Source organism: Gadus macrocephalus, chromosome 2 (assembly GCF_031168955.1).
Source record: "Gadus macrocephalus chromosome 2, ASM3116895v1".
Classification (NCBI taxonomy): domain Eukaryota; kingdom Metazoa; phylum Chordata; class Actinopteri; order Gadiformes; family Gadidae; genus Gadus; species Gadus macrocephalus.
Genome location: NC_082383.1, coordinates 14,718,750 through 14,730,689, shown reverse-complemented (window position 1 = coordinate 14,730,689; position 11,940 = coordinate 14,718,750). Strand labels below are relative to the sequence as shown.

The 11,940-nt window shown below is 42.9% G+C and overlaps 1 protein-coding gene across 1 annotated transcript; it reads left to right on the top strand.

Moving 5' to 3' along the window:
- Window positions 1-8,180: 8,180 nt before the first annotated feature.
- On the top strand, window positions 8,181-9,770 carry LOC132474063 (uncharacterized). Its single transcript, XM_060074486.1, has one exon. It carries the CDS (start codon window positions 8,270-8,272, stop codon window positions 9,656-9,658), a length of 1,389 nt encoding a protein of 462 aa, XP_059930469.1. The 5' UTR covers window positions 8,181-8,269; the 3' UTR covers window positions 9,659-9,770.
- Window positions 9,771-11,940: the final 2,170 nt, after the last annotated feature.

Here is an 11,940-nt window from a genome sequence, read left to right as displayed (position 1 = left end):
AGGAGCAAACTGCAATATGTGATAAAGATAAGGCTGATTTGATGGCCAAATCTTTTGCTAAGGTGCATAGTGTTGATCAGTTGACAGTGGAAGGGAGAAGGAGAAGAGAAGTTACTTTGAGTAATTATCCTGATGTGCTAGTTAGGAGAGTAGATTTTAGGGAGAAAATAGATGATGGATTTACAATGGCAGAGCTTGTGAGAGCAATTAAAAAAGCAAAGCCCTCAGCTCCAGGGGGAGATCAGGTGAGCTATGTAATGTTAAAACATCTAGGAGAAAGAGGAATGGAAAAATTGTTAGAACTATATAATAGAGTGTGGGTGGAGGGAAAGTTACCAAGTGTATGGAAGGAAGCGGTGGTGATTCCGATTAGGAAACCAGGGAAAGATCCAGGTAAACCTTCTCTCTCTCTCGGTCGTCCTCAGACGAGCTTCCATCGGAGTCTCCAATCCTCTCGGTTCTCCATACACCCGGCCAGCTCCGAAGAACTTTCAGCTCCCGCATCTTTCTTAAGCACGTCCACGTACGTTAGCGCGGAACGTCCTCGCGATCGATGCCCGCGCGTTGGTTCCCACAGGACCAGCCTGCTGGCCGGGAGCTCCCGATGTCTGTGGCAGTGGCCGGCCAGCTTCATCCTCCTGGATGCTACCTTCTGGTTGAGCCTCGGCAGCCGCCCGTACAGATCCTTGTTGGTAATGTGGGCATTCTGGTCTACATTCAGCACTGCTCGTAGCATCCTGGTGTAGCACCCATCCAAGGACTTCTGCAGGGTGGGCGTCAGGGTCCAGCTTTCGCAGCCATACAGGAGGACGGACTCCACAGTGGCATGAAATAGGCTCAGCTTTATGCGACGGGGGAGATTTGAGCGCCACACGCTTGACATAACATTCAGGGCTCTCCACGCCATTGCCTTCCTGACCTTAAGGTCTTGTTCTGTGGAGTTGACCCAGGAACCAAGGTATTTGAAGTCATTGACCTCTTGCAAAGAGCTGCCTTCTGATGTTGTAATCGGCAGATGGTCTGTGCAGATGTTATAGGTGATTACCTTAGTCTTCTTTATGTTCAGTCTGAGGCCAACCTTAGCACATTCCACCTCTACTCTGTTCAGGAGTTCCTGTGCCTGCTCCACGCGGTCAGACACCAGGCAGATGTCATCTGCGTAGTCTAGGTCTGCCAGGGCTACAGCAGGGCTTCTTCTAGACTTCCTTGGTGTGATTGTGAAGCCCAGCTCCTGCTCTCGCCCGTTGATGGCTTTCCTGAGCGCGTAGTCAAGGGCTATGATAAAGAGGAAGGGGGCAAGAGTGTCCCCCTGCTGCACCCCTGCCAGAATGTCGAACTCCTCGCTGATGCCATCTGGGGTTACCACCTTGGCTCTTGTGCCCTTGTACATGGCCTCTGTGGCCCGGAGTAGATTCGGGGGGACCCCGTAAGCTTTAAGGATTTTCAGCATCATGCTTCTGTTTATTGAGTCAAATAAACAGAAGCATGGCTATTACTATTACTAACTAGGCTATTGGCCTAGTTATAGGCCAATAGCATTAACGTCGAACATATGTAAAATAATGGAGAGATTGGTGACAGAAAGGTTAACGTATGAGCTTGAGAAGAAAGGGTTGTTGACAAGTGGTCAAAGTGGTTTCAGAAAAGGGAGACATACAATGGATGCAGTGGTAAGGCTTGAAAATGAGATACGGAAAGCACAGGCAAACAAAGAGTCAGTGGTGGTAGTGTTTTTTGATATCGAAAAAGCATATGACATGATGTGGAAGGAAGGTTTGTTAATTAAGTTGTACAAGATGGGGGTAGGTGGAAGGGTTTTTAACTGGATAAAGAATTTTTTCTTTGACAGAAAAATACAAGTCCGGATTGGGTCTGAATTGTCAAATAAGTATATGGTGGGGAATGGCACTCCCCAAGGAAGTGTAATTAGTCCTTTATTGTTTATAATCATGATAAATTATGTTTTTTCAAAGGTACCAGAGGATATAGGAAGTTCTCTGTTTGCAGACGATGGGGCTTTGTGGAAAAGGGGAAGAAATGTGATGCATATTATGAGTAAAGTCCAGTCTGCAATTGATGGGGTGACAGAGTGGGGATTTGACTGGGGGTGCAAATTTTCGGTAGAGAAAACTCAAACTGTATTTTTCACTAGGAAAATAATTGAGGATGGGATGAAATTGAGGATGTATGGGAAAGAATTGGAAAGAGTTGGCTCATTTAAATATTTGGGAGTTATTTTTGATTCTAGGGTAACATGGGCAGACCATATTAGGAAGATTGAGGATAAATGCAAAAAGGTAATAAATGTGATGAGATGTTTGACTGGTAGGGATTGGGGAGCGAGCTGTTCAGCTTTAAAGACTATATATGTAGCTATGATTAGATCTGTGTTTGATTATGGGTGTATAGTGTATGGGTCAGCCGCAGTGTCTCTCTTGAGAAAGCTGGACCTGATTCAGGCTAAGGCATTAAGGGTATGCAGTGGGGCTTTTAAATCATCACCAGTGCCTGCTCTGCAGGTAGAAATGGGGGAAATGCCACTGGAGTTGAGAAGGAAGCAATTGATGGGGAACTATTGGGCTAATCTGCGAGGGCACAGTGAGTCTCACCCCACAAAAGGAGTGTTGAAAGAGTGCTGGGTTTATGGGAAGTGTGAGAGGAATCATTTTGGTCGGGTGGGGAATGATATAGCGAAAGAGTTTGGTGTGGGTGAATTGAAGCTTAGTCCAACAGTGGTATATCCATTAATGCCGCCATGGAGGATGGTGTGGCCAGAGGTGGACTGGTTTGTGTTGGATATAAAGAAGAGAGAGAGAGAACAGATAGACCTGGCTAGTGTTTTTAATATTCATCTTCTAATAGAGTACAGTGAGTATGTTCATGTTTTTACAGATGGTGCCAAACAACCTGAGACAGGAGTGACAGGGTTTGGAGTAGTTGTTCCATCAAAAAGAATAGAGTTTAATAGAAGAACATCAGATAATTTAAGCGTTTATACAGTGGAGATGTTGGGGGTGCTGGTCGCATTAAAATGGGTGGAATCAAGTACAGTTGAAAAAATTGTGATCTGTACAGATTCAGCATCAGTTTTGGCAAGTATGAGGTCCTTTTATTCAAGTAGTCGCCAAGGTTTGTTGTATGAAGTTCTACAGTCAATTACGAGAATCGTTCAGCAGGGGAGGCAAATACATTTTTTATGGGTTCCAGCTCATGTAGGGGTGAAGGGATATGAGAAAGCCGATAAGATGGCGAAGAAGGCATTGGAGAAGGAAAAAGTAGAAATGAATATCAGTTTAAGTAAGGCAGAAGTTAAAAGCCTGATATGGGGAAAAGTTAACAAAATGTGGCAAGACAAATGGGACAGTGAGGAGAAAGGGAGATATTTATATAATATTCAAAAAAGTGTTAATGTTAAAATAAGGTATAGTGGTCAGAGGAAGGATGAACACATTTTGATAAGGTTAAGGTTGGGGCACAGTGCACTAAATAAAACAATGAATTTGATAGGAAAGCACCCCACTGGATTATGTGAGGGGTGCCAGGTAGAGGAGACAGTGGAACATGTTTTAATGAACTGTAGTGGTTATGGGATGGAGAGGGAAAGTATGAAAAATCAATTGAGAGAATTGGGTATGCAGGAGTATTCTTTGGAAAATATTTTAAGATTAATGAAGAGGAATTGTATAAAAGTATTGTTTGGCTTTTTGAGAGAAACAGGGTTATATGATAGGATATAGAGTAGAAAGAAGGTGTGAATGAGTGAGTGTTTGGATATTTTTGTTTTGATTCATTAACTGGATCAGAAGAGGGCGGTAATGCACCAAGTTGTGGATGCCAACCGCCGTAAAACCCCAAGAAGAAGAAGAAGAAGAAGAAGGACCATGTGAGGCGGAAGTGGCAAACAACCGCGCGAATGCGATAGGGACATCTATGTTATATTGACTAAGAAGGAATAAATAAATAGACCTATAATTTACGACGCGCGTTGTCCGGTTGTATCCGCTCCCAGAAGTGGCCGCTGGAAAGCTGCCACTACATTAAGTTGAAAAATTGCCCATCCGAAACGTTGGACAAAGGAAACTGATGGATTGCATCTTTGAGCTGGTTGGAAATACGCTGGAACACATTCAGCATCAACTTGCTTCTTCGTGAGTAACCCGGCGAATTCCATTGTAGTCAGAGACCCATACGATCAGACATCAGGAGAGACTGAATTGTTTGATGGGACAATCCGAATTGCGCAATCAATACCCATACGATCAGACATCAGGAAAGACTGAAATGTTTGATGGGACAATTCGAATTGCGCGATCGCAGGAAAGAAGCATATAAGCGATCACTGAGATCCCGACGTGTTAATTCAACGTGGACACTCTCTTAAGAATATTGCTTATGACAGACTAAAGACTTCAATAACTAAGCATAACCTGCAATAAATCTACAAAATAATTACGACTTTGCAAATGAATAAATTATGTGCGCAACACTAAACAGACGGCAAGAATTAAAGGAATTAAAGAAATTAAGACGCTGTTCATTTGTTTGTTGATGCGACGTGGGAAGTAATAATTATTTATAAAACGAAATAATGTCTGAGGAAGAGACGGCCATAGGCCCAGACACGGGTGAGCAACATCACTTACATGGGATTAAAGAGCTCAGCGCAACTCGTCGTGGCAAATTTGGGCACTGCACTCGAAAAATGAATGAGATTAATAATGACATAAGATTTGGTAGAGGAGATGCTGTTGCTGTGAAAGCACAATTGGAAGAGTTTCACAAAATATTGAAGACATTTAAAACATCTCATGAATCAGTTCAAATGCTTTTATCTGATGACGTGAAAGAAAATGAAAATGTTGACTGGTATGAACCGAAGATAACAAAGTTGAATGACTTTATTTGCCAAACCGAGATATGGTTAAGACGTCAGCAAGACCCACAATCACCTGATGATGTGCATGATAGTGTGTCAATGGTATCTAAGAGTAGTTCAAAAGCATCATCAGCTCATTCTGCGCGAATTAAAATTGCTGTGGATAAAGCTGGTTTGCTGGCCAGAGCTAAGTCATTGAGAGAGAAACACGAAATGGAAATGGAAATGGAAAAGCTTAAATTGCGAGCTAAAATGGAAGCATTTCAACTAAGAGAGGATCTTGCTGTCACAAATGCCAAACTACAGGCCATAGAAGAAATTTATCCAACTGAATCAACAGCAGGAACAGCTTTCAGACCTGAGGATGGTATGAACGCTAATCTGGAGAAATATATGGTGAAATTACACAGAACGGAGGAACCAATTTCCGAATCAGTGGAAAGCAGCAGAGATGCAGGGATATCTCAGCCGGATTTCGTGGATCTGGGAGCAGTACCTAAAACACCATTACAGAGGGCTATGCGTGGCGGCCTAGCCCAGAAATCAATGGCAGTACCGCAAACAACCACTGCTGCAACAACTAGGCTCAACTTATCAAGCGGAGGCACTAGAACTACTTTGACTCAACCAAGAAGAGCACAATCTACTCCGGGAAGAGAACCATTAGAACCCCTAGATAACTCAGACTTGACAAATCTGCTTGTATCTGTTGTAGCTCAATCAGCACTTCCAAAGAAGGAAGTTCCCGTGTTCAATGGTAACCCCCTGGAATTTCAGTTGTTCATGCAAGCAATCAAATACAACATAGCAGATAAGACTGACAGTAATAAAGACCGACTTTACTTTTTGGAACAATACACAGTCGGACAACCAAAAGAACTTGTCAGAAGCTGTTTTCACATGGACGCTGCGGAAGGTTATGCTGAAGCCAAGCGCCTGCTCAAGCGACACTTTGGCAATGACTTTAGAATCACGACTGCCTATATGGAGAAGGCCTTAAACTGGACTGTAATCAGACCAGATGACGGAAAGGCACTTTACAGTTATGCATTATATTTAAGAAGTTGCTGTAATGCTGCCCAAAACCTTCAATACATGTCGGAACTTGACTTGCAATCCAACATGAAACAATTAGTCTCCAAGCTCCCATACAAACTCAGAGAGAGATGGAGAACAGTGGTATGTGACATTATGGAACAAACACAACAGAGGCCTAAATTCAATGATCTCATCAGATTCATTGAGAAACAGTCCCGAATATTGCAGGATCCGGTCTTTGGCGACATTCAAGACGTTCACAGAGAAGCAAAGGTGAGAGCACCTACAGTGAACCTTCCCTATAGAAAATCTGCCAGCAAGCAGAGCTTTCTCACTGCAGTTTCTCCAGTCACCACTAATGCTGTTGCAAAAGCCAATGTAAAAGAAAAGATAGATCAATTTAGAAATGTCACTCCTTTCAATGAAAGTTATGCTTTTTCCAAACCCTGTGTTTACTGTAAGAGAGAGCATGCAATGGAAAGATGTGAAGCAATGTCAAAACTCCCACACAAAGAGAAAATTGAATTTCTAAAGAAACATGGATTTTGTTTTGCTTGTTTGACAAAAGGACATCTCTTACACATCGAAAACTGGCCAGCAGATGGCGCCATAGACACTAAAGCACCTGTAGTAGCCACGAACAATAATAGTGGTGGCACAGCCGTTCAAGCCAACTCTGTCACAGTTACCCTGCCACCAACCGACCAAACAGAGTCCGGCAATACAGACCACAAATTGGCAATTGTACCCGTGATAGTGAAGGCGACCAAAGGTAGTCATTCCATAAAAACATATGCATTCCTGGATCCCGGGAGTTCCGCTACCTTCTGTACAGACAAACTAATGGAGGAACTGTCTGTCAGAGGGAGGAAAACAGAAATTCTGCTTCAAACCATGTGTTATGAAAAGCCAGTAAAAACCTTCAAATTATGTGGACTGGAAGTAAGCAGCCTTGATGGCAAAGACTTCATCGAACTCCCAGAGGTCTTTACACAATGCACTATTCCTGTAAGTGATAAGAACATCCCGAGAGAAGAAGATCTAAAACAATGGCCTTACCTAAATGAGGTCAAACTGAACTCCATTGAAGCAGACGTGAGTCTGTTGATTGGAATGAACATCCCCAAAGCCATGGAACCACTCAAGGTCATCAACAGCCAGGACAATGGCCCGTATGCTGTCCTGACAAACCTTGGGTGGATAGTTAATGGCCCACTGGGAATTAGCTCACACGTAAACAAACATGGACGACCTCAAATAACGACAAACAGAATATCAGTGGCTCGCTTGGGCGATCTTCTGATCCAACAGTACAATCAAGACTTCCCCGAATTGAGCTATGAGGAGAAAGACGAACATTCATTCGAAGATAAAAGATTTCTGCAAATCATGAAAGAATCTTTAAGAAAAATAGACGGTCATTATGAAATCCGACTTCCTTTCCGTAAGGATGATCTTCGTATGCCAAATATTAGGCAAATGGCTGAACAAAGAGCATATGGCCTTAAAGGCACCCAGTGCAACTTTCGAGGCTTAAAAATAAACATTCAATTTCTCGTCTTTTTTACACGTAGTAAGTTTCAATAACTCCATACCATTACATACCGACATTTATGCAGCAAAGATGAGACGTCGTTGTGTGGTGAGAACTGATACAAAATCGATAACAACAATGCCGCCATTTTCTTTATTTTTTGTAACCTACAATAAATAAAGCAGGCTTCCAGTCAATGGAAAAATGGCTTCTCCCCACCGGCGATTGTTGTTGTTTACGATTTTCTATCAGTTCTCACCACACAACGACGTCTCATCTTTGCTCCTTGAATGTCGATATGTAATGGTATGGAGTTATTGAAACTTACTACGTGTAAAAAAGACTAGTAATTGAATGTTTATTTTTCATTGAATGTTTACATAAAGTTGCACTGGGTGCCTTTAAGAAAAGACTCGAGAATGATGAGTCATTTAAAAAGGATTACGTGTGCTTCATGAACGATGTCTTATCGAAAGGACATGCAGAGATGGTACCCGAAGAACAGCTCCACCGGACTGATGGGAGACTCTGGTACATTCCCCACCACGGAGTGTACCACAAACGTAAAAAAACAATCCGGGTGGTCTTCGACTGTACTTCGGCCTACAGAGGTACCTCTTTAAACTCAGTTATTGCAAGGCCCAGACCTTACAAACACCTTGCTAGGTGTACTTCTGAAGTTCAGACAGGAACCAGTAGCTGTGATGGGCGACATCGAAGGAATGTTCCACCAAGTGAAGATTCCTGCAACGGATGTGGACTTTCTGAGGTTCTTGTGGTGGCCAGGTGGCGACACTACTCAAGGACTGAGGGAATTTCGAATGACTGTGCATCTATTCGGTGCAGTTTCATCTCCCAGCTGTGCAAATTTTGCCCTCAAGCAGACAGCTGAGGATAATGAAGGGAAAGCTGATAGCTCAGCACTGAACACAATTCGTCACAATTTCTATGTGGATGACTGTGTTAAATCAGTTCCAGATGAAAACCAAGCAATTAGTCTGGTTCAGAACTTAAAGAAAATATGTGCAACTGGAGGATTTAAACTTACCAAATGGACCAGCAACAGCCGTTCTGTCCTTGCATCTTTACCTGTAGAGGAAAAGGCAAAAGAAGTAAAGAACATTGACCTTGAGAAAGACGAGCTTCCTGTAGAGAGAGCACTTGGCATGCGGTGGGATGTTGAGTCCGATACATTCTTCTTTGACATCACTCCGAAACAACAACCAGTTAGTCGAAGGGGAATCTTGTCTGTGCTCAATTCTGTTTACGATCCTCTGGGATTCTTATCGCCAGTTATGCTCACAGGGAAACTGATACAGCAGGAGCTGTGTAAGATCAACTGCGGATGGGATGGGGAAATCCCACCTGCCCTTGCGTCAAAATGGAGCGAGTGGCAGAAAGATCTTCATGGGATTTCCGACTTCAGAATTGAAAGATGCTACAAACCCGTGGATTTTGATGTCACTGACCCCCAATTACACCACTTCTGCGATGCCAGTGAAAGTGGCTATGGGACTGTCAGCTACATAAGATTTACCAGCGGCAGCAAACCTCCTCACATTTCGTTAGTGATGGGAAAAGCAAGGGTTGCACCCCTGAAAGTGGTCACAATCCCCAGAATGGAGCTCACCGCAGCGGTTTTGGCCGCACGTATTGACAATATGCTCAGGAAAGAACTGGGGCTTCAGATCTCAGACTCCTTCTTCTGGACTGATAGTACTTCTGTCCTGAAGTACATTCTGAGTGACACTCAGAGATTCAAGACCTTTGTGGCTAACCGAGTATCCGTGATACGTGACCTGACACAGAAATCTCAGTGGCGTCACATTAAGACTGATCTCAACCCAGCAGACAATGCGTCTAGGGGAATGCGAGCTGATGCTTTTCTGAAAGAAAGATGTTGGCTTAACGGTCCAGACTTTCTGGCCAAATGCGAAGCTGACTGGCCGAAACTTTCCACTCAACCACTGGTACTTTCGGACAGTGACTCAGAGGTAAAGAAAACTGTTGTGGCCTTCGCAACAACAGTCCACGAAGACCCTCTGACTCGCTTCATCGAATCCTTCTCATCATGGGACAAACTCATCAGATCTACGGCATGGCTTTTGAAGTTCAAAGGGACTCTGAGACACTTGATCCAATTGAAAAAAGCAGGTACCTCACACAGTGCATCAGTTAAATCAGAATGTGTAGGACAAGCAGCTATCTGACCAGCAACTGTCCGTGCAGGATTTTACAGAAGCTGAGGAATCACTTGTTGCTTATGTTCAACAGAAAGCCTTCAGGGATGAAGTGAATGCCTTAAGGGCAGGCCAAGCTGTAAGAAGGAGCAGCAGATTTACAAGTTGGATCCCATTCTTAGTGATGGAATACTGAGAGTGGGAGGTAGATTAAGTAAATTGGCTATGCCGGAGGACTTCAAACACCCGGCTATTCTGTCTAATGTAGACCACTTCTCAAAACTTCTTCTGAACCACACCCACCATCTGGTTGGTCATTATGGAAAAAATCAGATGCTTTCTAAGCTAAGAACAAAATATTGGATTCCCAAAGCCCATCAGGCTACAAGGAAAATAACCCGCTATTGCACACTCTGCAGACGATGGCATGGCAGTGCTATGACACAGAAAATGGCTGATTTACCGCTCATACGCATAACACCAGATCTCCCCCCGTTCACTCACACTGGCTTGGACTATTTCGGGCCCATAGAAGTCAAGAGTGGCCGTAGCCGGGTGAAGAGATACGGAGCCTTGTTTACATGTCTTGCCAGTAGGGCTGTACACTTGGAGATGGCTTACTCCATGGATACAGATTCATGTATCTCAGCGTGGTCAAATCAAAGAAATAGTTTCAGACAACGGAACAAATTTCGTGGGCGCAGAGCGAGAATTAAAAGAAGCACTTGCTCACCTGAACATGAATAAAATACAGGATTCAATGAATAAAAAAGGCATCAAATGGAGTTTCAACCCGCCTTATGGTTCCCACCACGGAGGCGTGTGGGAACGTCTCATTCGAATCATAAAAAAAATCCTTTACTCCATCACAAAGGAACAGACCCTGAATGACGAATGTCTTCAAACTGCCTTGTGCGAAGTGAAGGCAGTTCTCAATGCCCGTCCCATTACAGTAACATCTGGAGACTCCAAAGATCCTGAACCCCTAACTCCAAACCACCTTCTGCTCTTGAAAGGAAAACCCATTCTCCCACCCGGGCTCTTTTCCAAGCAGGATAGCTACTCTAGAAGAAGGTGGAAACAGGTTCAGTACCTTTCAGACCTCTTCTGGAAAAGATGGACACGGGAGTATCTCCCGCTAATGCAGGAGAGACAAAAATGGAATGAGGTCAAAAGAAATCTGAAACCTGGAGACATAGTACTGATCATAGATGAGACCTCTCCACGAAACTCCTGGCCTATGGGACGTATCATGGAAACCTTTCCAGACACAAAGGGTTTTGTACGTCGTGTCAAAGTAAAAACTCAGACAAACATCTTGGAAAGACCTATTACCAAGCTGTGTCTTCTCAAAGACATGTCCTGACTGACCATCTTACTGACCCGACTGACTGACTTACACACTGACACACATCACACTACACTGCTAACAAACATAACATTTATTTTGATAAAATACTGAAATCCTTTTCTAGTATATTTCACTTTTGAATGAGCAAAGAATACATATGAATTTGTTGGATACTTACCTGTTGATGTTTATGGAAAAAAGTAAGGTTAAATTAAATGTATTAATGTGAAATTATATGATTTTGAAATAGACTATCGAAAGGACTATTGAATGGACTATCGAAAGGACTATTGAATGGACTATCGAAAGGACTATTGGAATATTTTTTGAGAAAGGACTCTGAATTCCCCTTGATTTTATATAGGGGTAATATTTTTGAAAGAAGAAAGCCTTTTCTGGCTGGACTTTTCATGAACTATTGAAACAAATATGTGAAAAAAAAAGAAATGTGAAACATGAATAATATTGCAATGGACTTTTGAACTGTGTGGCTCCCATGAATATCTTGTTATGAATTGCCTTATTATGGCCAATTAGGGGCCGGAGTGTTGGAACCATTTGACATTTATGTTGCAAATTAAGTGATTAAGATTGATAACACTGTTGAAATAATTATAATATTTAAGTTTATGAAACATGGTTTAATAGTATGGTGAATTATGGTTTAGAAATGACGTAATTCTATGGGAAAACGGCTTGACTGCCGCAATCTGTCTGGCCAATGGAGTGGGACGTCAGACGTTCTGACTTGATGTATTGATGGGTTACCTATGACCATGTGGGGCGGAAGTGGCAAACAATTTTTCAACCGCGTGAATGCGATAGGGACATCTATGTTATATTGACTAAGAAGGAATAAATAAATAGACCTATAATTTACGACGCGCGTTGTCACCCTTCCTGCCACTACAGGAAGGGTTTCTCTCTCTCACACACACACACACACACACACACACACACA

What these genes read in the sequence shown, in the direction of transcription:
- LOC132474063 (XM_060074486.1), top strand. Translation starts at nt 8,270, where the DNA reads ATGACTGTGCATCTATTCGGTGCAGTTTCATCTCCCAGCTGTGCAAAT.